We start from the raw sequence: 23,436 nt of genomic DNA on the forward strand, positions 1-23,436 counted from the left end.
GCTGCCCCATTCCTGGCAGTGTTCAAGGCCAGGTTGGATGGGGCTTGGAGCAACCTGGTCTAGTGGAAGGTGTCCCTGCCTGTGGCAGGGGGTTGGAAGTGGACGAGCCCTAGGGTCCTTTCCAACCCAAACCAGGCTGGGATTCTACAAGCCGCGAGAGGGCGGCCCGCCGCGCCACCAGGGAGCGCTCTGCAACGTGTGACGGGGTCATGTGGGGGGTGGCCGGGCCGCGAAGGCCTTGACCGGGAGCGGGGGTGTGAGCGGCGGCGCTTGGTGCTGTGCGGGAGCTGAGCGACGGCTTGTGCGAGGAGAGGAAGGTGGCGGCGCTCGAAGTCGAGACGTGACAGCGGGGAGGGCCGGGACGGGGAGGGCAGGGTCAGGCGGCGCGGGGAGGTGAGGGCCTCGGCCAGCGGTGCTCGGGGGGCTCCCGGAGGGGTTCTGTGAAGGGGTCACCCCGCGGCCCAGGGCTGTGCAGGCCCGGGGCGCTGGGAAGGGCTCGGGAGGCACGGTGACCGTCAGAGCTCTAGTCTTCCTTGCCGCGAAGCAGCTCATAGTCTCCCATCCCCGCACCACCCGCACCTGAAGCTCATCTCAGAGCCCACCGGCTTCTGGGCCGGGGCCCCTCGCTAAGGCCGGTCTGCCGGTGCTTGCCCGGCGCAGCGAGGTGGAGCTATAGTCAGTCGCTGGACACGCTGCTGCGGCTCTCTTAGAGGTGGCCCGGCCGGGCCAGCCCTGACCGAGGCTGGGGGACACGGGGGTGTCGCTGGACAGTGGCAGGAGCCTCAGCAGGACGTGCCCATCGTGCGGGGCCCGTGTCCCGTCAGCCTGGGCTCCTGGGGTTATCTCATCGCTCCCTGAGGTCTCCCAAGCTTATCCCCTGCTAGTTCTGGCTGTGGAGATGGGAAGCGGCTGATTCAACCCCGGGCATTGGGTGTTCCTGGAGTTCTTCCTGTGTCGCTGCTGTTTGGGCAGAGCTGGGGCTTTCCCAGGCGGAGATCTGCAGGCGTCTGCTGGCACAGCTGTGCCCCCTCTAGCGTTGCCCGTAGGTTCTCCCTGGGCTGTGTGTTGCTCTCTGCTGGGTGCTTTGTGCTGCTCCAGTCCTCTGCTTTGCGTGGGAAAGACGCTGTCCTCCCTGGGCACTGCCTGAGAGCTGAGCTCATGGAGCAGAGCCAGAGCATCCCCTCGGGACAGCCCAGCACAGGGCTGACCCAGGCAGGACGATGCGTTTCAGGTGGGAGCTATACCTACAGTAAGCCTGGAGGGGAGCAGCTGGTGCCATGGGGATAGAGCTTGCTCTACTGAGGATTGAGTGGGAGATGTGGGAGGGATTTGAGGTGGGAGCCACGTGCCTCAAATGTCAAGGTTTCTGTGGTTATGGCTGTGCATGGGCAGCAGAGGAAGTGGCTCTTGGGACAGGGTGTTTGCTCGGGTACAAACCCAACCCAACCTGTACTTTTTTGTGTCTTGTGTGTTTACCTTTCCCTCATCTTCTCTCTTTGTTATAAGAATAGTTTCATAAGGGTGGGTTGTGGCAAATGTGCTGCACTGCCCTCATAACTCCAGGGATACTTCAGCAGTTGCCACTGTAAGTGGTGATACTCTTTGTCTTATCCAGCAGCTCTACTTTGGCTTACTCTGCCCCAGGATTAGGGTTTTGTGGTTGGCTTATACCAATAAAGTTGGATTCAGGGTCAGATGGTTGAGCTGGTTGAGCTGGAAACCCAATTTGGGAAGGGTGTGAGGTGGAGGAGGGCAAAGGCCAACTCTTTATACAGGTACATAGGTTTAGATGAGCTAAAACCCGTCCCAGAACAGTAGCAGCAGTGTCTTGGATGTCTCTGGCATGGAGTGAGAAGGGACTCACTGCCTCTCAGTTTAGGAGTCTCCTCGTGGAGTAGCTCCTGCTGCTTGAAGACTCTGGTGCTGCACATTGCTTTTCACTGCTTTTTACCTTATTAAATCCTGAGCCGTTTAAGCTCTTGAAGGAAGCCGGTGAAGTTACGCCTGATCAAACAAAGCTCCATCAGTTAAATATAGGCAGCAAAAGGATCACCCTGATGGTCCATGCTGCTGGAGGTCGGGGGCGTGCCTCCTGCTGGAGCAGGACTGGAAACGGAGCCGTTTGCTCTAAAGCAGCAGTTTGTGAGAGTGGGCTGGGCTGGAACTGTTGGAGACCTCGGCTTTGGAGTGGGAAGAGCGAGGAGGGGCTTTGTGATGCCCCTGTGGAGCACGTGGCCTGAAGAGCTGCCACAGAGACAGAATGCAGGCGGCTAAGGAAGAGCAGATCCCCTTGTTGGGTGTTCCAGAGCTCACTATGTGTAGGTGATGCCCAGCACCAGCTTTCTGTCCTGGCACCTCAGGTGTGGGAGCAGGAGCTAGACGCTCTGTTCAATGTGGGGCTCTGAGAGAGCTCCCAGAGAGGCAGTACACATTACCTTTAGCCTGAGAATAATGCTGGTAATGCACCAAGGGTTTAGTTATTGCTCAGTAGCACTTACCCTGATCAAGGATTTTTCAGTCTCCTGCTCTGCCAGTGAGGAGGGACACCTGACGCAGACCACGCAAAGGGGTATTCCACACCACAGAGCATCATGCTTGGGATAGAAACTGGGGGAAGTTGTCTGGGAGGCACGCACTGCTGCTGAGCATCAGTCAGCAGGTGGTGAGCAACTGTGCTGTGCATCACATGGGTTTTCCGAGTTTCCATTTCTGGTTTTGTTTTTTTTTTTTGTGTGTGTGTTTTCCAATTGTTGTTGTTGTTGCTGTTGTTTGTTGTTGTTTTCACCCATTATTATCATCAACATTGTTATTGTTGATACAATTTCTGTTATCATTACACTTTAATTTCAATTATTAAACTGTTCTTATCTCAGCTTGTGGGTTTCACATTCTTCCAGTTCTTGTCCCCATCCTACTAGGGTTGGGGAAGGGGTAGCAGTGAGTGCGGTGGTTAGCTGCTAGCTGGGGTTAAACCACAACAGAAGGGGATCTTTCCCAAGGAGATCTTCCTGCACTTGGAAAGGGTTGTGGCCTGGGACATTCAAACCTTTAAGGGGGGACAGAGAGAAGCCTATAATACTGGAAGAGGACAGGGAGGCTGGAGCTCTCGAGGACACTGCTCATCCCCTGCCAGAGTTGTGCAGCCAAAGGTCTTCCCTTCTCCATTGGGCACCACTTGAATCCAATCTCTATGGGCCACAAGTGGCAGCTTTCCAGTCTCCATCCAGTCCCAGCATATGGGGCACTCTGCCTGTGGCTGCCCCAATGGCAAAGCACCCCATGGCCACCCTGATTCCTCTCCCTCAGCAGTGCAGCCCCTGATAGGGTTTGTGTCCGTGGTGTCCCCATTGTCCTCCTTGCCCACCTGATCTCTGCAGACAGGCCCAGGATGAGCTCAGAACTGTTTCCCTGCAGCGTGTTGGAAAGAGCACAGCAGGTTCTTAACATCTTTATTAGCTGCTTGGTTGTTGTTTTCCAACACAGTAAATCCTCTCTACAGCAACAAGTTAGTTAATCTGGTTTACATACTGCTGTCTTGTGAGTGCTGCGGCCCTGATGACAAGCCCAGGTTGCACTCAGGAAAATGCATTAAATTCTGCTGTGACTGGGGAAAATAGGGAAAACCAACAAAAACTGAAAGAACAAACCACCAGAGAAAACCAAACTGACCAACAAAACCAGGGTGAGGAACTGAAGGCAAGCACAGCCAGACCACCTCCAGGGGAACCACACGGCACTGCTGAGACAAGAATGCAAGGGTGGACGAACCCAGGAAGGTCAAGGACTGCACCAACCCTTATATGTATCATGTATATAGGTATCTTTATATATATCATCTGGAAGGACATGCTGAGAAGACGAGGTCACAGCAGTATCTGCAGTAAAAAGGAGCTACGCAGCTTTCAGAGTGACACTGAGAAGGAAGCACACGGCAGAACCAAGTGGGGGATAGATGGGGACACTGGTGTTTTGGGGTGGCCATTCTATAGGGGGGGATTCAGGTCATGGGTCTTACAGCCAAAAGCTCTCATATGTGTGCTGGGAGCCCCATGCCCTTCGCTGCAGAGTGGGGATGGGGCCTGAGGGCACATAACTTTTGGGCTGGTTCTGCTCACCTCAATGGTGGCACCCAGTGAGTCCCCAGGAATCACCACGAAGGCTTGAGCACCCATTTGCCACTGCCCCTGGTGAGGGAGGACCCAGGCTCTGCGCAGGGCAGGGATGGCAACAGAGGCCAGGTAGGTTATGCTGTCACACAGCTCTCCATGCCCAGCACAGACTGGATCCACTGGAGCCAGCGGCTGGATGGGCCCCACAAGCTCGGAGAGAGCCAAGCCCTTGTGAGACGCCCTGCTCAGTGCACAGGCAAGATACTGGAGGGGTGTGGGAGTCAAGGGTGGCCATGATGGGTCTGGCCAGCTCTGTGGGCAAAGCCAGCCACTGACAAGCTCCCCACATCCATGGTCATACTGCCAGCATCCTGCAGTGATGCACCCTGCGGGGCGGAGAGTGCTGATGGGTCCCAGCATTGCAGAGGGGGTGGGAGTGTCTCATCTTATTGCTCATGGCTCCACGGCAGTGACACACACAGGCTGTGGTGAAACTGGAGGGGGATTTGCCATGTCGCATCCCAAACACGGTGGCCTCTGACTAAGAGCTGTTAGTGGAAGTGCCAGTGTGGCAGGGACTGAGCTAGACAGAGCACAGAGCTCCCCTTTATCCCCAACCCCAGGGTGGTGGTGGTGGCAGGTGGTGATTGTCCTTCTTGCAACAAGGAACCAAGAAAGTGCCACCACAGGCAAGAGCATAGGCAGAGGCAGGGGGACCTCCCCCCATGCCACCCTCCTGCCTCTGGAGGAGGTGGGAGGCTTCTGGAGCAGGGCTGAGCCCACTGCTCCAAGGCAACCCTCAGGGTACATGACCAGGGCACAGGGACAGTTTGGGATGTGATTTCTCACAATGCTGGGCCAGCTCCAGGGCATTAGGTCCTGGGTGTGCTGGGGATCCTGTTGCCAGCTCTCCTCAGGGAGGACTGGTGGGGAAAATGGGAGCTGCATTCCTGGGAAGGGCCCAGTGGCCTCCCCCAGTGAGCACCACTCTCTGCCCCATCTTCCTTCTGGCTTGGCCAGATACCAGTTGATACTGGGGCAATAACCTACCTCCTGTGTCCTGTCCATGTCCTGCTGTCCCATCACATCCCGCCATCCTATCCAAACCTCACCACATGGCGCCTGCTCCCCCATCCTGTTCCCTCCACCATCCACCCTCCCAAGCCAGGGCCAGGCCAATGCTGGGGAGGGTGAGGACCAGTGCAGAACCATGGTGACTGCTGGACAGAGGCAGGAGCTGGCAGCCAGGATGCAAAACCCCCTCTCCTTTTCTGGTACCAGACAAGGGGATGAGGCCAATGGCCAAGAAGACAAATTGACCCCGAAGGAGCAAGGGCCCTGGTGGAGGATGTTCACAGGGCAGGCAGGTGCTGGTGGGATGCTGATGGATAGGAGATGGCTCTGGAGAAGATGTCGGCAGCAGGTGTGGACCTCAGCACGATACTTCCATGGTGTGGTTGATCTGCCCCATGGCCTCGGTGCTCTCTGAGTGGGTGCAGGCACGCGGACGGGTGCCATCCACTGAGCTGGTGCTGGTGAGGGAGGCCGTGCGGGAGCGCGCCAGCCGGGTCATGCTGGCAGATGGCACTGCACGGGCACACAGACATGAATGGGCTGCTCAGTTCCCTCTGAAACCCAGCAGCATCTGAGCCGACAGCGGCTCACACAAGCAAAGCCACAGGTCCCACTCCCCAGGGCAAATGACACTGGGCACAATCTTGCAGCATGCGGTGTTACGACAACACGACCAAGCTCCAGGCTGGCAAAAAACAGCGGAGCAGGGACAGGGGTCTCTGGACAGGCTGCACGCTGGGAATGTCTCCTGGGAATGTGACCACTGGGCATGAGGCCAGTCGGGACCCTGGTTGCCATGCTCTGGGTGAGGAGTGAGCTGGATGTGCTTTGGGCTCACCAGAGTGTGCAGGGACAGTGCCAACCCTCCTGCAGCCAGGATGCCCAGTGGGCACAGTGGCTGCCCAGCTGGAGGAGGGCACAGTGGGCACTGCCAAGACTTGCCCACTTGGTGGGGAATGTCTCTGAATCTCATTTCTCAGCCCCCAACCCTGGGTCAGGGGAGCTTATCTTGGGCAAAGCGGAGCAAGACAGAGGGCATCTGGCTGGGAAGGGCCATTCCAGCACCCAGGCTGCTCCCAAAGGTGCCCAGGCAGCTTGAGGGCACAGGCCATGCGGCACCATGCAGCAGCAGGCACTGAGCGGTACCTGAGCTTCCACTCAGCCGCCGATCCTTCAGGTGGGCAACTGGCAGCGGCAGGGTGTGAGAGGGGCAGGGAGGGCAGAGAGATACCATCAGCCAGGAGCCCCCCCAGTCCCACGTGTGCATGCACGTGGACCTGCACGCCTGCACACACACGTGTATACATGGACCTTCAGCTTACGCACACACAAGTATGCACACAGACCTGCATACACACATGCATGAGCACACAGACCTGCACACCCACAGACATACACAGTTCTTCATGGACTTACACACACCTATGTGCACACAGACTTGTGCACATGGACTCTTGTGTGTCTATATGTGCACACACAGCCCATTCTTGTGCATGCTCACACACACGTATGTGTGCATGCATACACAGAGGTGCTGTCCACACATGTATGTACACAGAGCCCTTGTACACACATCTGTGTGCACATGGAGCCTATACACCCCACATCCCTATGAACACATGGAAAATACACCACAAACACATATGCAGCTCTCCCTCAGGGCAGATACACCAGGGTACCAGGCTTCTCTACTACAGCCAGGTCAGCACACACACATGGGCACACACGCATATGTACACAAGGGCACACTCCAGCCCCATGCCCAGCCCGGCACTCACTGTAGCCCATGCCCTGGAGGAAGTACTTGAAGGCCTCAGTCAGCTTGCCAGGCTGTAGGAGAGAGCACAGTTGAGGGACAGCACCAGGGCATGTCTCAGGCCAAGTATACCCAGTCTGGGGACGGGGGCTCACCTGTGTGACCTGGGGCAGCCCACCAGAGTCAGCCATCTGCAGAGAGAAGGTCCTGCTTAGTTTGGGAGAGAGCTTTGCAAACCACCCTGTCCCCTGGTACCCAGGATGGCACTGCTGGGGGCCACCCTGCTCTCCCTGCACCCTCCAGCCCCAAGGCCAGGATGGACCTGGAATGGGAAGATGGAGACACCTTGCAACCCTGGGGAATGGGTACTTGATGGGCAGCAGGGGCCTCCTGGCTGCCCCTGCCACCGGCCTACCTTCAGGAAGGTGGTGTTGGTGGGGTCCAGCTTGGAGTTACACTCCACCTGCGAGCAAGAGGGGTGGTATCAGCACCCTGGGGGTGCCCTGAGCCGCACTGAAGTTGCCTGTGGGTAGTGCCACTGGCACATGGCACTGCAGTGGACCATCCCACTGCAGGTAGGTGGCCACAGGGAGGCAAGTCCTGAGCCCGCAGTCGTGGAACAGAGGGGACCTTCCTCCTGGCAGGCATCCTGGGTGTCACGTGTGTGCGAGCACAGAGGAACACATGCTGAGGGGGTTGTGCATGCAGTTACACATACATACAAACGTGGTCACCTGCACAGTACCTGAGGCTGACTGTGTAAGCGTGGACAGCCACATGGGTGTGTGCAAGCACATGCCTGTGCCAGCAGCTCTTTAAGTGACTGTGGCCAAGGGGGGAGGGTGACTGTGTGCCAACACATCCGAGTGTGTACACTGTGAGTGCATCTGGGCATCTGAGGAAGGGGAGGTTTCCAGCTGTGTCACCGGGCACACGCACGCATGAGCAGGTGGGTTTGCACATGAGCATGGTCCTGCACACAGCAGCACACTTGTGTCCGAGCAGGCAGCACATGTGTGTGCACCCATGTAGTGATGGGCACTACCACCCTGCAGGCACTTTCCCATCACTCACCACCCCTTCTTCAGCAGGTGCGTTGTCTCCAACCACCAGCATGACAGGGCAGCTGGAAGTGAGAGGAGGAAAAGGCATGGTCAGGGCTTAGCCTGAGAGGACTCCACTGCCCTGGGACCCCCCCTGCCATGCTAGTGCAACTCCTACCGCAGCGTCTTGGCATTGGGCACAGTCCCAGGCCGGTTGATATCCAGATCCCTGCGGCTGATGGAGGAGAAAGAGGGCAAGTGTGAGCCCATGGGCCAGTGCTGCCACTGATGCCATAGCACAAGAGCTGCGGCACTGCCAGCTCTGGGAAGCAGCACCCAGCCCCACTGCCCTGGCATGCTGTGAATGGAGAGCCCCACATCCATCTCCACCATGACCTGAGAAGGAATGCAGCACCCAGTGCAGTAAAATGGCTCCCAACCGCTGCACAATGGGACAGCACCTCTGCCCCCTTCCCCTTCTGCACTCAATGCAGGAGGAGGCCTGAGGGCATGCACCCACGGCTGTTGGGCTCTGGGACATGGCAAGGGTCTGGCACAGGTACCATCATTCCCGCATCCCTGGCCAGCACCAGTAGCCAGCTCTGCACCCATCAGGGCCAGGGCTCCCACCAGCACTGCAGCCTGCCACCCTGATGCAGATGGGGGCAGCCCAGGGCACTCACCTGTTATACATGTTGAGGAAGAGCTGGAGGTTGAACTGGTTCACCACGCTGCCAATCTGCTGCCGGTAGCTCTGCACCAGCTCCGTGTTGTTCATCAGCTCTTCCTGTGCCAGCAGGTATAGGGATCAGGGCAGGGATGGAGTTAGGGCAGGCATGGGGATCAGGGCAGGGACAGAGATCAGGGCAGACACTGCCTGGTGCCGCACAGACACCCTTGCTCTCCCCAGCCTGCCCATGCCATGCTAGACAGAGTGGTAGGGAGGGAGGATGCTGGGCCATGCAGCTGGGCATTGCTGGAGCTGCAGGCAGGATGCGGGCATGAGTTGCACACTTGTCAAGGCTAAGCCTCAGATCAGGCAGGAAGGATACAGGCAGGGCTTGACTAACCCCATCCTTGTGGATATGGGGCAGGTCCAGTGGCACATGGCAGGGCATAGCCCACAGGTATACAGGGTGAGGGGCTGGTGACGGGATGCATCAGGATGCATCATGATCCCTTACCTGGCTGAAGAGGTGTGACAGAACAGTGTCTGGCAGTGTGCTGGTGAGGCCAGAGAGCTGTGGAGGGAGCACAGGGAGTTACAGCACCACTTGGCTGGCTCCTGCCCCAGGGAGGAGGGTCAGGGCTCTGCCCACCTTGGCAGCTGCCCAGTCAATCCAGCCTTTGCCATTGGGATCGATGTTCATGAGGACCAGTCCTTCAACCAGGTCAGGGAAGATGAGCTGCAGTGACCAAAAGGGGCAGCACTCAGCAGGGAGGGGAGATGTGCCCAAGGCAGCCCTCACCAGTGCCACTGCCCACTGCACTGGGGGCAACGGAGACCTGTGGCAAGACCCAGCCACCATGGCCATGGTACTGCTGTTGTGGCCCCCCATTTCTCCAGGAACAGCCTGCCCAAGGGTGTCAGCTCTTCCCCATGCCCTGGGCTGACAGCTGCCATGGGCAACACAGGGCCAGCCCAGCTTAGCCTCAGCTCACCGCAAACTTGGCCAGCACGTAGGCTCCTGCCCCAACACCGATCCCAATCACGTACTTGAACCTGGAAAGTGGAGAGGTGCATATGAGGGGCCAGTAGGCTCCAGCACAGGTTCCCTGGGGCACCCCTCCACCCGCAGCACAAGGACACAGGCAGGATGCCAGCTTACTGAGACACCTCTGAAGCCTCAGACCACTGCCCACTGCCCCTCTCCCTTCCCAGCAACCCCAGCCAGCAGTGTGGAGGGGAGGTGACTTACCCAAAGTGCTGCACCACGCTGGGGAGCATGGCAGCCAGCTGGTCCATAGATGGGTACTGGTACCTGCAGCACAGGAGGGCATAGTATGATGTTACAGGATGCAGAATGGGAAGGCTGGGACAGGGCTGCCTGGAGTAGGCAAGGAACTGTCATCCACCCACAAACCACCGTGTTTGGCTGCCCTGAGCTTTGACATGGTTCAGAGACCTGCAAGCAGGGCACGACTGCTCAGGCACCAGCAGCCTGGGGGCAGGAGGGTGACATCCACGGGGGCAGGGGGGTGACAAGAGGGCAGAGCAAGCCCCTGAAGCTGGCACCTACCCCTGAGGGAACTGTGAGGCTCCTGTCTGTTGGCCTGGCGCGTCCACGTGGCACACCACAAAGTGCTTTGTGATCTCCTGCATGTCCTCATAGTTGAAGAAGGTGTTGAAGCAAAGCTTGTCTGTCAAAGGGCAGCAGGGATCAGACACTAGACTCTCTGGCATGAGGGCCAGAGAGCATGGAGATATGTTACCTACCCTCCCACTATCCTTCAACCAGGTGACATGTCACCAAAGCCCTCCCATCCCTTTCCTGCCAGGGTCCTCATCCCCACAGCCACTGCTGGCCAGGCCTGTATCCTTGCTGGTGCTGGGGGCATGATGATGGATGGACACAGCCAGGAGAATGAGGAGTTTGGGATGAGCCCTGTCAGCTTGGAGGGATGTGACTGGGGGCTGCAAAGCCATGAGCTGCAAAACCCTGGGCAGCAGGATCAGCAGCCTGGGGTGTTTTCAGCCCTATCCAAAATCCTCAGCAGGGCCTCAAGCAAACGTGGGATTTGAGAAATGGATGCAAATCTCCCTGCTCAGAAACAGTCAAAGAAACTGGTGCTGCTGTGGACAGGCCACCACTGTTGCAGTGGGATACAGCCATTGCCAGGGCTTGGAGGGGTTCTGCCCCATGGCACTGGTGCCAGGACACCCCTCTTAAAAGGTCAGGGTGAGGCACGTTGTAAGAGCCATTGCAGCCAACATGAGGCATCCCTGGAAGTGAGAGTGCTCATTTCCACCCATGGTGACTCAGCCTCAGCTCCGTGGAGCGGGAGATGCTCCTCCCCACACAGAGCACTGGGCATCCCAGCTCAGCTCAGGGACACAGCCCATGGTCTGGGCTGCAGATCCAACCACAGAATCAACCAGGTTGGAAAAGACCTTTAAGATCAGCATGTCAAACTGCTCCCCAGCACTGCCAAGATCACTATGCCCAGCTGCCCCCCAGCACTTAGTGACGTGGTTCAGCATGACTGAACCATGTCACTGAGGGCCTCGTCTATGCGGTTTGTGAACGCTTCCAGGGACGGTGACTCCACCACTGCCCTGGGCAGCCTGTTCCAATGCCTGAGCACTCTTTTGGGGAGAAACTGTTCCTATCATCCACTCTAAACCAGATAATACAGAATCCCCACATCCAGAGCCCCAGCTCAGGTTCCTCCTTTCCTACTTTTCCCATATCCATCAGCCCTCACAACATCCCCCAGGTCCATGCTTTGGATTCCAACAGGCATGTGGACCCATCCAGCATCCCCTGTGTCCCATCCCTCCTGGTGTGGCCAGCAGTAGGGTGGTCAAACACTCCTGGCCTGGGCTTTGAGTTGTGCTGAGCATCTGGTGCTTTCAGATACCTGGGGATGCACAATGCAGCCTGGGAATCCTTCATGGGAGGAGGCAAAGGAGCTGAGCTGGGGTATGGCTGACGTCCTGCACCCAATGCAGCCCCAGACTTGCTCCCCCTTGCCCCTGCACCCCATGGCCCAAGGACTCACGGTTGAGGCCCACGTCGTGGTATGTCAGGATGGCCGGGCGATTCCCCTTGGGAGAGCCCCGGATGACCACATGCAGCAGCCCATAGGGGGTCTCAATGTCATGCTCCTGGGGGAAGAGAAGAGACGGGGTGGTGCCTGTCTTGCCCCAAGACACCCTCACCAGTGCTTCCCTGGGCAGCTTGGTCCCATGGAAGCACATGGGAAAGACGAGAAGCCAACCTGAGAAGAAGCCCAGCTTTGGGTATCCCTGCGGTAGCAGAAGGTAGGTAAATCACAGGGAAGGAAAGGGAGGACTTGGGATAAGATAATGGGATTTAGGAAAATGGTGCATCATGGGATGGGATCATAGGATAGGATGAAGTGATAGAAGTTTGGGATGGAATGGGGTGGATGGGATGATCCAAGGCAGAGATAAGGATCATGGAACAGGACAGGTAGACCACAGCATGGGACAGGAGATCTTCAAGGGCCTGAGACTGAGGGAGTTTGGCAACAGGGTGAAAATGGCAGCATGGCTCAGTTGGCCTGGATTCGTTGTGCCTGGGACAAACAGGCAGAGGTTGGACCCCAAACATTGCCCTGGGAAGCACAGCCACCCGACCCTGAAATCACAGCTAAAGTTAACTTAAAACCTCTCTGGTGTGTCATGGCTGTGCCCCCATAGAGAGATCACGGCTGCCCTGTGCCTCAGTTTCCCTGGCTGGGAGGCCTCACAGCCATTGTCCCCAGCCAGCAAGGGAAACTGAGGCTGCGAACCCAAATGCTGCCTGGGGACAAGGGACCAGGGTCCCCTCCGGATGCTCATCCCTGCCAGCCAGTGACCTTGAAGCTAGGATCTGGTGGGTGCAGGAACATCATGGGCTGGGCAGGGGGTGTGGGCACAGTTCTCACTGCAGGAACTGGCAGCCCCATGGATGGTCTGGCAGGAGGGGAGCAAGTACATGGATTCTCCCGTGGGTTATGTGCTGCCAAGGACTCTGAAGGACACAGGCCTGAGGTGGGAGGAACTCCTGAGGACACAGTGTCCTCACTGCAGTGCCTCCCCTCGCTGAGATCCGCTGTCCTCGAGGGGATGCAGTGCCTGAAGGCAGCACCAGTGCTCTGAGGAGGCAACACTCCACTCCCCAAGGGCACCCCGACCTCAGCCCTCATCTACAGCGGCCCCTCCACTTCCCAGGGCTGTATCAGGCAGCAGGCAATGAGCAAAGACATCCCCCTGCACAAATGGATGGGGAAACTGAGGCAGAGGAAGGGCCTGCCCAAGGTCACAGAGCAGGAGACGTCCACGTAGTCTGATCCTGGGCACAGGGCTGCCTCTTTGCCATCATCATGCTCATGGTGCCTGTCACAGCCCCAATAGCTCAGGCTGCATTCCCACCCCAAAATCACATGCCCAAGGTGTGGCTCCTTCCCCAGCACCTCACGTTCCCCTGCCCCAAGCCAGGCACGTCCCTGCTCATGGTGCAGCGTCTGCAGCATTCCTGGGTACCACAGCCCTGCCCTTTCCTGCAAGGATGCTCACTGGGGCCGGGGGGAGGGGAGGGAAGGACAAGGATGCAGGGGATGCAGGCAGCAAGGAGCGGAGGGCACTGACAACCCATGGCCCTAGCAAAAGTGGGGTGAGGTGGAGGGGGGTGTCACAGCACCCATAGGTACCTCGGGCACCCAGCCCTGTCCAGGTCACCCACTTACTACTGCAGTGCTCAGCCTCCTCTGCACCAGCCTGCTGCCATCACTGCCGAGACCAGAAAGCATCCAGGAGGTTGCTACAGAAAAGCAGGAGACCCTCTCCCTCTGCAGATCTGGGGTGGGGAAGGGGCAACGTGCCATCCATCACCCCATCAGCAGCCTCTGCAGCCACACTCAAACCAGGTTGCAGCATCTTGGCTGGGCTTGGGAGGACATGCTCAAGGACACTGCGTCCCTGAAGCCTGTGGCACATCAGAGATGCGGCAGGGGGGCTGTGAGAAGAAAAAGCTCCCCAGCACCAGGTCCCCACTCACCAACCCCTGCCTGCCCCACGTCAAGCGCTGCTGGGAGCAAAGGTTCAGCCTCAGCAAGGAGGGGAGGCACCTGAGGCAAAACTCAGTGAAGGGAGGGCAGCGAGCACGGAGCGGTGGTACCTACCCCATCCCAGCACTCAGGCATGGTGAGGAACCGGGAGGACGAGGATGCTCAGGCAGGGTGGACCAAGACCAGTTCCCGGTGCAGAGCACAGCAGTGCAGTGGGCTGGGTGAAGCAGAGCTCTGCACTGGCTCAGCCCCTCGCCTGGCTTTATAGTGGAGCCCCAGCCCTGCGCTAAGCCCTGCCTCTGCCTCCCTTCCCCCTCGACACAGGCTGGGCTCCATCACAGGAGTGCTGCGATGGAGCCAGCATTCAGCCATTGGCTGCCAGCGGAATTATTCATGCTCCAATTGGCCCCAAATATCGTTGTTTATGAAAGAAAAACTGCCTGGCACCATGCAGAACCTTCTCCATCTTCCCTCCTTGGGCACAGTGGGACAGGCCAGGGTGCCTGGGCACTCAGCACACGTGTGTGGTTCCAGCCACATGCAAACATGCAGAATCATGCTGGATCTGCAGCCTGCAATAGCATACACGCATCAGGAATCACCCCCAAACACACTCACAGACATGGGCACTTGCTAAACACACAGCAGAACATCACATCAGGCACGTGCTGCAGATGCATGTGATCACACGCATGCTTACACAGGAACAGGCACCAACACAAGACACACTGTGTCATGTTCCCCTCTCATTTCTGTGTATGGAAACTTCAGGAGAATAAAGAGAATGAGCCATGCTGGAGCACACACAACCCCACAAAATGCTTATGCATACCCACACATGGGGGCTGGCCCCTGTGTGTCTGTGTTGGTCCATGTTCCTGTACATATATGTGCATGGTCATATGCACATAAGGAGCACACCCACTGCATCCTTCTCCTTTGTGTTTCCCACATGTGCCATGTCTATCACTCATGCTCATGGATGCACAATGATCTGCACAGATGAAGAACTTTGTGCACATGTGCATGGAGGGGCACACACATGTGCCCAGAAATGTGTGTCACCTTACTCAGCAGCACAGCCATCCTGCCAGCTGCGGGACACTGGCAAGCAGGGGATGCACAGGATTTAGTCCCAGTCTGTCCATCACCAGTGGCAGGTAAATAAAGCAGGAGGAAAGACAACCCAGAAGCTCTGAGGGATCAGATCCTGTCCGACACGTGCTGCGTATGCACATGCACACGTGTGTATTTCTGTGTGCACATGCACAAGGCAGATGTTTTCTGCCCTGATTCCAATGAGGGCTCCTTGCAGCTCACACCCACGGTGGCCTCATACCCCATGATGGGCAGCCTCTGGGTGCCATCCCCTTTATCCTGCCTGCTCCTGCCCAGTCCAGCTCAGCACAGCCACCTCCAGAGCCACTCCAGCATGAAGCTGGGCAACCATGGATGGAGAAAGAGTTCTGTGGTCCCTCAAATGGGCTGAAGAGCCACAAGCAGTGCTGGACCACAAGAGCATTCAGTGGGGACCCTCCAGCCTCCCTGCCCACCCCAGGGATGCGCCATGCTGGAGCATGTCACCACGTCTGCATCATGGATCATGGCCCACCCTGGCCATAGCTCACTTCCACCATGGCCTGCACACCCCACAGCCAGAGATCCAACTGCCAGCGCCAGCACACGTACGGGCCTCCCCCCATGGCAAAGCCCCATGAGCTCAGCTTCACCCAGCAGGCTTGTTCTCATAGAGTCTCTGATGTCTAATAACAGGGCTGAGACCCTTTTCCTTAGGGAGAGCCCTTTCCCTGACCAGGGCAAATGATCACCCAGAGCATGTGGGGAGCCACTGAATGTGGTGTCCTGCAAACAAGTCAGGGGGTCTGGATGTTGGAGAAAGGATGGACAGACGGGCAGAAGGACAGCATCCACCTTGCCTTCCCCAAAGAAGCTTTCCTCTGCACTGCTTTGTCCTGCAGGTTGCTCAGAGGCAAGCCCAGGCTCCATCTCTGTTAATGAAGGACCATGTGAGGGGTAAGCCCAGCTTCCAGGGAGTCCTGGCACAGGTACAAAGCTGTTCATGGGTCCAAGTGGAATTTCTGCTGCCTGTGGAGTTAAAGAGCACAAGCAGCCACAGCCTTCAGGGAAAAGCTAGAGCTGCAGAGAGTCATGAGCAGGCAAGAAAAGACAGATGGTGGCAAAATACAGGGAGAAGGGGTGGAAAAGCTGAGGCGAAGCAAGACATGAATGCAGGGACATAGGAGGGCTGAGCAAGGCTGACTCCACTTGAATGGCACTGAATGGCATTGCCACACCACTGGCTATGAGCCCATCCGCTGGTGCGTGGCCCAGACCTTCAGCATGGACAGGGCCACCAGGTCACAGGGCAGGGGCTCCTGCCCCCTGCATTCCAACAACTTGGCTTGTTCCAGCAGCTCCAAGGGCTTTACTATGGCTGGTGTGGGAATGGGGGACCCCTGCTCCCCATCACTCCCCCACGGGCCAGAGCATCTTGGGGAGGGAGCAGTAATGGCTCTGGTGAGGAGCAGAGGGATGGCCAAGAGTTCAGCTGGGGCTGGATTAAATACCCCAAGGACGTGAGGGAAAAGTGCCGGGGTGGGGTGTAAGGGGATGTTGCCCCTGCACAGCCTGGGGAGCTCATCCCATCCCACCATGAGGCTCTTGGAGGGGAATCAGGAGGGCTCACGGCCTGGCTGGCTCAGGAATGCTGCTTTGATCCTTGCCTGGGTCGTTCTCTAGGTACCAAGGTGCATGGCTGGGGCATTTACTGTCTGGTCCCACTACAATGGGCACCAGCAGGGACATGGGTCAGCATCACTGTGGGCCACTCCCTGAAATACTGGCATGCAAAGGTTGTCCTGGGGAAGTTGTTGCTCTTTAATATCCCCTCCATACCAACCAAGCCCTGCCCTGGCACAGGCAAGTGAGGGCCATACTGGTGCTCATGCTGTGTTCCTCATCTCTTTACCCTCAAGTCACAACACCAGGAGGGTTCATTTCTCCTTCAGCTGTCAACAAGAACCCTGAGCAGGCAGAGTAAGGAGCAGCCCAGACCCACACAGCATGTCACTCCCAGCCCCAGGACCTCCCCAGCTCTAGGGCTGCTGGAAACACTGGAATTTCTTTTCTGCCAATGCCACCTTTTAATAATTCTGTGGCCTCCAAGAGAGACACCCAAAATCTCCCACTCTGCATTCCATCCTGATGGAATTCCTTGGTCCCCACTCGCATGGATGATGGAGACTCAGCAGGCCAGCCCCAAAAGCCTGGGCACCACTTTGAGTCTGCCAAAAGAAGGACCTGGGCTTCCCTGCTCCTCTCCCAGGATGAATGAAATCCTGATTCATTTCACCCTTGCAAGTGTTGGTGTTTCAGTGCCAGACCCGGCTCAGACAGCACCATTCAAGCCCACCCTTCCGGTGGTCCCAGCCACTGGCAAAGCAGTAACATAGAACCTGAAGCCAGTCACTGGTGTCCCTTGGGAAGGGGGCATGTTTTGGGAGAGGGACAGGCAGCAAGCTGGGGTGTGGCAGTGTCACTGCCCTCCCTCCCCATCTACCGGCACCCTGGTCTGTGGGGGAAGCCCAGTGCAGGATGAGCTTGGGTGTGATGGTAAATCCTACCAAAGCAGGAGCCCACAAAAGCTGAGCCCCACAGGCCCCGAGGTCATGTCAAGGGGCTCCTACAGAAAGGTGAAATGAAAAGTACAAGGTGAGCAGGTTCCAGCCAGGGAGTGGAGGGCCCTGCTCTCCAAAAGAGGGGGCAATGCCAAAGCCTCCAAAAAAGAAAGGCTTTCAAACATCCTTATGTAAGACAGAGGCTGGCATTGCCTGGGAAACCATTGCCATGGCAATAGTGAAGGGGCTGGAAAAGCAGCTCAGCCCTCCTGAGAAGAAATCGACTCTTTTAAAGAGATTTTGTCCCCGGCCCTTCGCCAAGTGCCCGCAGCCGCATTCAGTGCCAGCACAGAGACGCCTGGCACCATCCCCTCCTGCTGGCGTATGCAATAGATGTGCAGCCCCATGTACAGACACTGCCCAGGAACTGTGTCCTCAGGGGAAAGGGGGACAGCAGCACCCCTGGATCTGTTCAGCACCCTGCAGTCTTCCCCGGCCTCAGGTCCGCCAAAGGACCCAAGGTGGACACACCCCCTGTGGCTGGTCCTACCTTCCAGTCCGTGTCCTCTGTGGAGAGGAAGACATCTGAGTTGTCCTGGGGAGAGAAGGAGCCATTAGGGACAGAGACATCCTCCCTCCTTCCATCCAACTCATGAAGACCCCTAGCTAAATGAGCGCTTGCTCCCAGGGCAGCGCTGGCTTGCAGGGGGACACGATGCGCACGCACATGCACACACACATGCACGTCTACAATACCACACACACACGTTACCAGCCAGTGTGTGCGCACACTGTGTGTATTAGCATGTATGTGCAACATCTGCATGCACATGCGATCTCTAGCAGTGTGCACTTGCAGTCCAGAACCCTGCCGTGTGCTGGGCTGCATGCCCAGAGCATGAGCACCAGCTTGAGGGAGGGGATTCTCCCTCTCTGCTCCTCTCTGGGAAGACCCCACTTGGAGTACTGTGTGCAGTTCTGGTGTTCTCGGTATAAGGAGGATGTGAAGCTGTTGGAGCAAGTCCAGAGGAGGGCCACAAGGATGATCAGGGGACTGGAGCACCTCCCGTATGAGGGCAGGCTGAGAAAATTGGGGCTGTTCAGCCTGGAGAAGGGAAGCGGCGTGGAGACCTCATAGCAGCCTTCCAGTATCTGAAAGGGGCCTACAAGGATGCTGGAGAGGGACTCTTCATCAGGGACTGCAGTGACAGGACAAGGGGTGATGGGTTTAAACTGAAACAGGGAAGATTAAGGTTAGATATCAGGAAGAAGTTCTTTATTGTGAGGGTGGTGAGGAACTGAAACAGGTTGCCCAGAGAAGCTGTGGCTGCCCCATCCCTGGCAGTGTTCAAGGTCAGGTTGGATGGGGCTTGGAGCAACCTGGTCTAGTGGAAGGTGTCCCTGCCTGTGGCAGGAGTTGGAACTGGATGACCTTTAAGGTCCCTTCCAATCCAAACCAGGCTAGGATTCTATGGTTCTGTGATCACACCAACCCAGAACCTGTGCTCACCCACACACCTGCAATATCAGCACACATCTGCACACATGTACACTGAATGCCACACAGGCACTCCATACCAGCATGCACACACCTCCCCAAGCTCTCACTTCAGCATCTGTACCAGACTCACCAGCTCGGCATCCTGGCTCCTCAGCAGTGGCTTCTCCTCAGTAAAGCGCAGCTCATGCAGCCCTGCCATGGTCATCTCCTGCAGCAGCAGCCCTGCAGTGGAGGTGTCAGGGCAGGTTCTGCTTCCACCCCCTTCACTCCATCCCCTGTAGCCCCCCAGGTCTCCCTGCTCATAGGTACAGGATCCAAATCAGCTTCACTCCAAACATCTACCACAGGGACTTGGTGATGCAGCTTGTCCATAGGCTGCAGCGAGCCATTCTGCTGGGAGCTGGGAGCAGGCACGGGGCAGGCAATCCCCAGAGGTCCAGTTCTTCCAGTTAAGAGCAGACCAATCTCCAGGGCACAGTCCTAGGCAAACTGGGAGATCAACCTGGTCTATCCATGGTGGTCACCCTTTAAGCACTCAATTCACGGCAAGAACATCCCAATTCCCACCCCACCTTCCAGCACCACTTGGAGAGAGAAAATCCAGCGTTTTTGCAGCGTTTAGGCTGCAGTCAGATACTGGTGGGACAGAGGGAGCTCTCCCTGCAGTCAGGGTGAGTGGTGATGTTTCTCAGCTGCGCTGGGAGGCAGAGGGATGCTTCAAGCAGCAGGGGAGCAGAGAGGCAGCCTGAAGTTTGTATTGCAGCGATGTAGAAAACCAAATGTGGAACCCTCAAATTCTTCTCCTTTCCTGGGAACCAGGTGCTGGCCAGTGGGCAGCTCATCCCAGAGCTTGCAGGGACAGACTTTACCATGGTGCTGCCTCTCAGCAGATACTGCTGACCAGGGACTTTGTACCCCCAGCACCAACATCTCCAAAACACCCTCAGGTACAAACCCAGCTTAGAAAAGCAGAAGAGCAAGGGGATGCCTGTGCTCCTAGCAGCTGGCTCCACACAGAAGGTGACAGACAGGCTCCCCTGTATAGGTGGGGTGGGTAACTGGCACATCCTAGTGCAAGGGGGTTGTCTGTGCTCAGGCAGGATCTGGACCTCAGGCATTTGCCTTCACTGCCTCTGTTTCCACCCCTTCCCCAAGGCCAAGCCTTCAGACAACTGCTGCTCTGAACGGGCCTGCACCAGCCCTACCGCCCCTGCACCGGCTGTCCACCCTCTGCAATGTCCCCAGAGGCACCAGGGATGGAATGGGGCTGTGCTAGCACTGCAGCAGGCACAGACCCTGCTTCATCCACAGCCTTGGCCAAGCCCAGTCCACCTTTACCCACTTTCAAACTTGAGTCATTTAGGTTGAGCTATGTGGAAAGGCCAGGCAATGGCACGAGCATTGCAATGCCACCAGGAATACTGAAGCTGGTCATAAGCTCCCTTCCAAAGCCAGATTTGCTCATCCAGCTGAGTTTTCCATTCAAAACCCAAGCTGAGTTTTCCAAGCAAAACCCAAGTGCCACCTGGCTGCTCTCTGCACACATGGCACTTTGCTCCTTGGGAGCCACCCAACAGACCACAACTGTCTGGAGGAAGAAACACCACTGCAAAGCCTCCAGGGAGACTCAGGGCACCCAGCACTTGGGGTGTCCACATCACCCCCTGCACCAAGGGCCCCACTGCACAACACCCTAGTGGGAAGAGGTGTCAACAGCCCCATGGAGGGGCACCTGCCTGGGACATGCTGCTCCAGGCTGAACTGCTGCTGGGCAGATGGCTTTACACAAGGGCACAGCCCTCGCCTGCAGCCCATCAGCATAGCCTGGACGATGTAGCCCTGCAAAGCCACCGACTGACAGCCCCTGATGCCCTGTGACACCATCCTAGGGTTAAAAAATGGGAAGAAAATCAGCCTCACCAGTAGCAGGTCTGGAAGCAAGCAGGAGCGTCCCACTCTGAGCGCGGGAACCCACCCTGTGCCCGCAACCCCCGGCACGGCTGGAAACAGCACTTAGTGTAGGGTGAGTGCCTTTAGTAATTAAAGCCTCCAGCTAATATGGGAGGGAGGGAGGGTGGCCCAGCCATGAGGAAAGGCCCCATGACCTTGCTGATGGCGGGGACAGAGCTGGCTCACAAGGGACGGGGCAGAGCCCTGAACCAACCAGCATCCTCAGCACAGGGTGAATGGGCCCCTTGGCGTGGCACTGAGAGTGGGAGTGGAGCAGGGATCGGTACATCGTGGAGTCCCATGGGTTCAACAGCCTGCAAGCAGGATTTCTGTGGATGCTTTGCTTCCCATGGTACTCCACAAGTACTCTTGTCCCTGCCCCTGCCAGGGCAGCAGTGGGACTGTGGGCAGCCTTACCAAGCCCGGCTGGGCCACTGTCATCGTGGAGGGCTGGTGGGTAAGCCACAGCTCTGGATCTCCTGGCCAAAACAGCTTGGTTCTCATCACAATGGGGCAGTGTGACTGGCAACAAGCCCTTTTCCCTCCAGCTTGCCCCAGTGCTCCTCCACAGCACCCATCCCCAGGGTGCTGCTCCAAGCGTGCCCATCTCTGGTCCCACCCTGCCTTCCCACTGCGACGCCACCATTTCCTGGGCACAGCTGGGACACGCCTCCTCCCTAACCCCAAATCAGTCCCAAACCCAGTGCTCTGTCTGGGACAAGCACTTTGCCTTGCTGGAGCCGTGGCACTACATAATAGACCTAGATGGGAACAGCCACACTGGCTTACCTTCCCCAGGGATCTGCAGCTTATTGGAGGAGAACCAGCTTATGGCAAGGAAATACACTGTTATTATAATTATTATTATTATCATCATCGTGAGGCTGTGGGAAGGGTTTACCACCAGGCAGCATGCCCGATTGGAGCAGGGGTGCAGGATGAACACCCCCAGCTTGCTCTGCCCCCATGGCAGGGGCATAGGTCTGCACTCCAGCACACACCCCCCCCCTCCCCCCCCCAAACTAGCCCAATGCGGAGGGCGCTGGAGTGGGCAGGACCCAGCCGGGGGGATCCAGTGCCATCGGTGAAGGTCTGAGCACCGCGGGCATGGGGAGCAGCAGCTGGGGCTCTAGGGGAAGCGGGGCCTAAGGGGAACCGCGGCCCCATGCGCGGGGGGTGCAGGCGCCGCACGGATGCTCCAGCAGCCCCGCACGCACCCCACAATCCCCCCCCACCCTCCGCCGTTTGCTTGGTGGGCCCCACGTGCCGGGAGGCTCCCGGCTCCGTGCTCGCACCCCCCCCACCCCGCACCACCGGACTGGGCTTCCCCCGCTGCAGCCCTGCATCTCCCGGACCCCAGAAAGCCGCGTTCTCCCAGCACGCCCCGGCCGGGCCGTTACCTGTCAGCAGCTCGATCTTGTGGCGGAGAACCTTCATCCCCGGCGGCGGGACCCGGCGGGCGGGAGCGAGCGAAGCGGGTGCCGGTGCGGGGCGCGCAGGGCGGCGCTCGGGCGAGGCTGGGCACAGAGCCGCCGGGCCGGTTCCTCCCCTCGTCGAGGCCGGAGGATGGGAACGGGGCCGGGAACGGGGAATGCCAGGAGGACAATGGGCCCGGCCCGGGAATGGGGGCATTAAACGGGAGAGGGAGCGCTGGGCCGTTCTAACGGGTGATGGATTGCTGGGGCGGGGGGGGAGGGCTGCAAGAGAGTCGGAGCGCTGGGAAGGACACAGGCGATGGAACACTTAAGATGAAGCGTGAGGGGTACACGGGAGATGAAGCGATGGGGGGGGACATAGGAGATGTAGCGCTGGGAGGGGTACACGGGGTATGGAGCACTAGGGAGGTTCACGGGAAATAGAGCACTGGGGGGGTAAATGGAAGATGAAGCATTAGGGGGGGACATAAGGAGATGGAGCACTGGGGGAGTCCCAGCACTGGACCATGATGGCAAATGGGTCCGGGGGGGTCCCTGTGGTCATGGAGTCCCAGGAGCAGGGGACAGTGGAACCCCTGGGGAGACCAAGGTATGGGGCCATGGCCAGAGGGTCTGGGGGTCCCTAAAATCAGGGGAAGGTGATGATTAGGGGGGATTCTAGGGCAGGAAGGGGCCTGTGCTACTTAGAACTGGGTAATTATGGCTAAGAGGACTAGGGAGTCTGGAGAGTGGGGGCATGTAGGCCAAAGGAGCTGAGAACATCCAGAAACAAGATTAAGGATGACAAGATACCTGAGGGTCCTCTTGGAGCATGGGGGTGAAAGTTCCCCTGAGCATGGGATGGTCATGGTCAAGGGCCTCAGGTGGTGCCAGGATAAGGAGCAACTGTGCAATGAGGGTCTTCACAGCAGGGCCGTGGGTGGTGCCAGGGAGTGAGGATGGTGATAGCTGTGGTGTCATAGGTGGTTTACCACTGGGGACTGGAGGCTGTGACTGGAGCAGTCTCGATCCCCCCACATATTGATGCTGGGGTGGCAGCTCGTTGCCTGGAGCAGGAGGTTTGTGGGGTGGCTGTTTGGGTGAGGCAAAACCAGTGGCTGTGAACACCACCATGGGGAGGGTTAGAGAGAGCTGGTGCCACAGTGGGGAAGATGCAGGACCTTCATCTTCTGCGTGATGTGTAGATGCTGGTA

General features: G+C 57.8%; 2 protein-coding genes across 6 annotated transcripts in view; both read right to left on the bottom strand.

Moving 5' to 3' along the window:
- The window catches only part of EDC4 (enhancer of mRNA decapping 4), a 227,228-nt gene that overhangs the window by 105,511 nt on the left and 98,281 nt on the right, over window positions 1-23,436 (bottom strand). The gene's annotated exons all lie outside the window — the stretch shown is intronic.
- On the bottom strand, window positions 3,433-22,459 carry NDRG4 (NDRG family member 4). Of its 5 annotated transcripts, none has more exons than XM_061468883.1 (17): window positions 22,208-22,459; window positions 18,988-19,079; window positions 17,907-17,951; window positions 11,706-11,811; window positions 10,223-10,343; window positions 9,902-9,964; window positions 9,645-9,705; window positions 9,302-9,388; window positions 9,167-9,223; window positions 8,666-8,769; window positions 8,161-8,217; window positions 8,014-8,065; window positions 7,355-7,402; window positions 7,095-7,130; window positions 6,962-7,013; window positions 6,330-6,368; window positions 3,433-5,696 (listed from the first exon to the last, which is right to left on the bottom strand). In XM_061468883.1, exons 1-17 carry the CDS (start codon window positions 22,437-22,439, stop codon window positions 5,542-5,544), a joined length of 1,407 nt encoding a protein of 468 aa, XP_061324867.1. In that variant the 5' UTR covers window positions 22,440-22,459; the 3' UTR covers window positions 3,433-5,541. The 5 variants fall into 5 exon arrangements, with proteins under 5 accessions (XP_061324867.1, XP_061324869.1, XP_061324868.1 ...); XM_061468885.1 differs by lacking the exon at window positions 22,208-22,459 and adding an exon at window positions 20,778-20,796; XM_061468884.1 differs by lacking the exon at window positions 6,330-6,368 and having other exon boundaries at window positions 22,208-22,451.

The sequence above is a fragment of the Pezoporus flaviventris genome, unplaced genomic scaffold (genome assembly GCF_033815535.1).
Source record: "Pezoporus flaviventris isolate CSIRO_AGI_PZ_B2104156 unplaced genomic scaffold, CSIRO_AGI_Pfla_v1 ptg000054l, whole genome shotgun sequence".
Taxonomy (NCBI): Eukaryota; Metazoa; Chordata; class Aves; order Psittaciformes; family Psittacidae; genus Pezoporus; species Pezoporus flaviventris.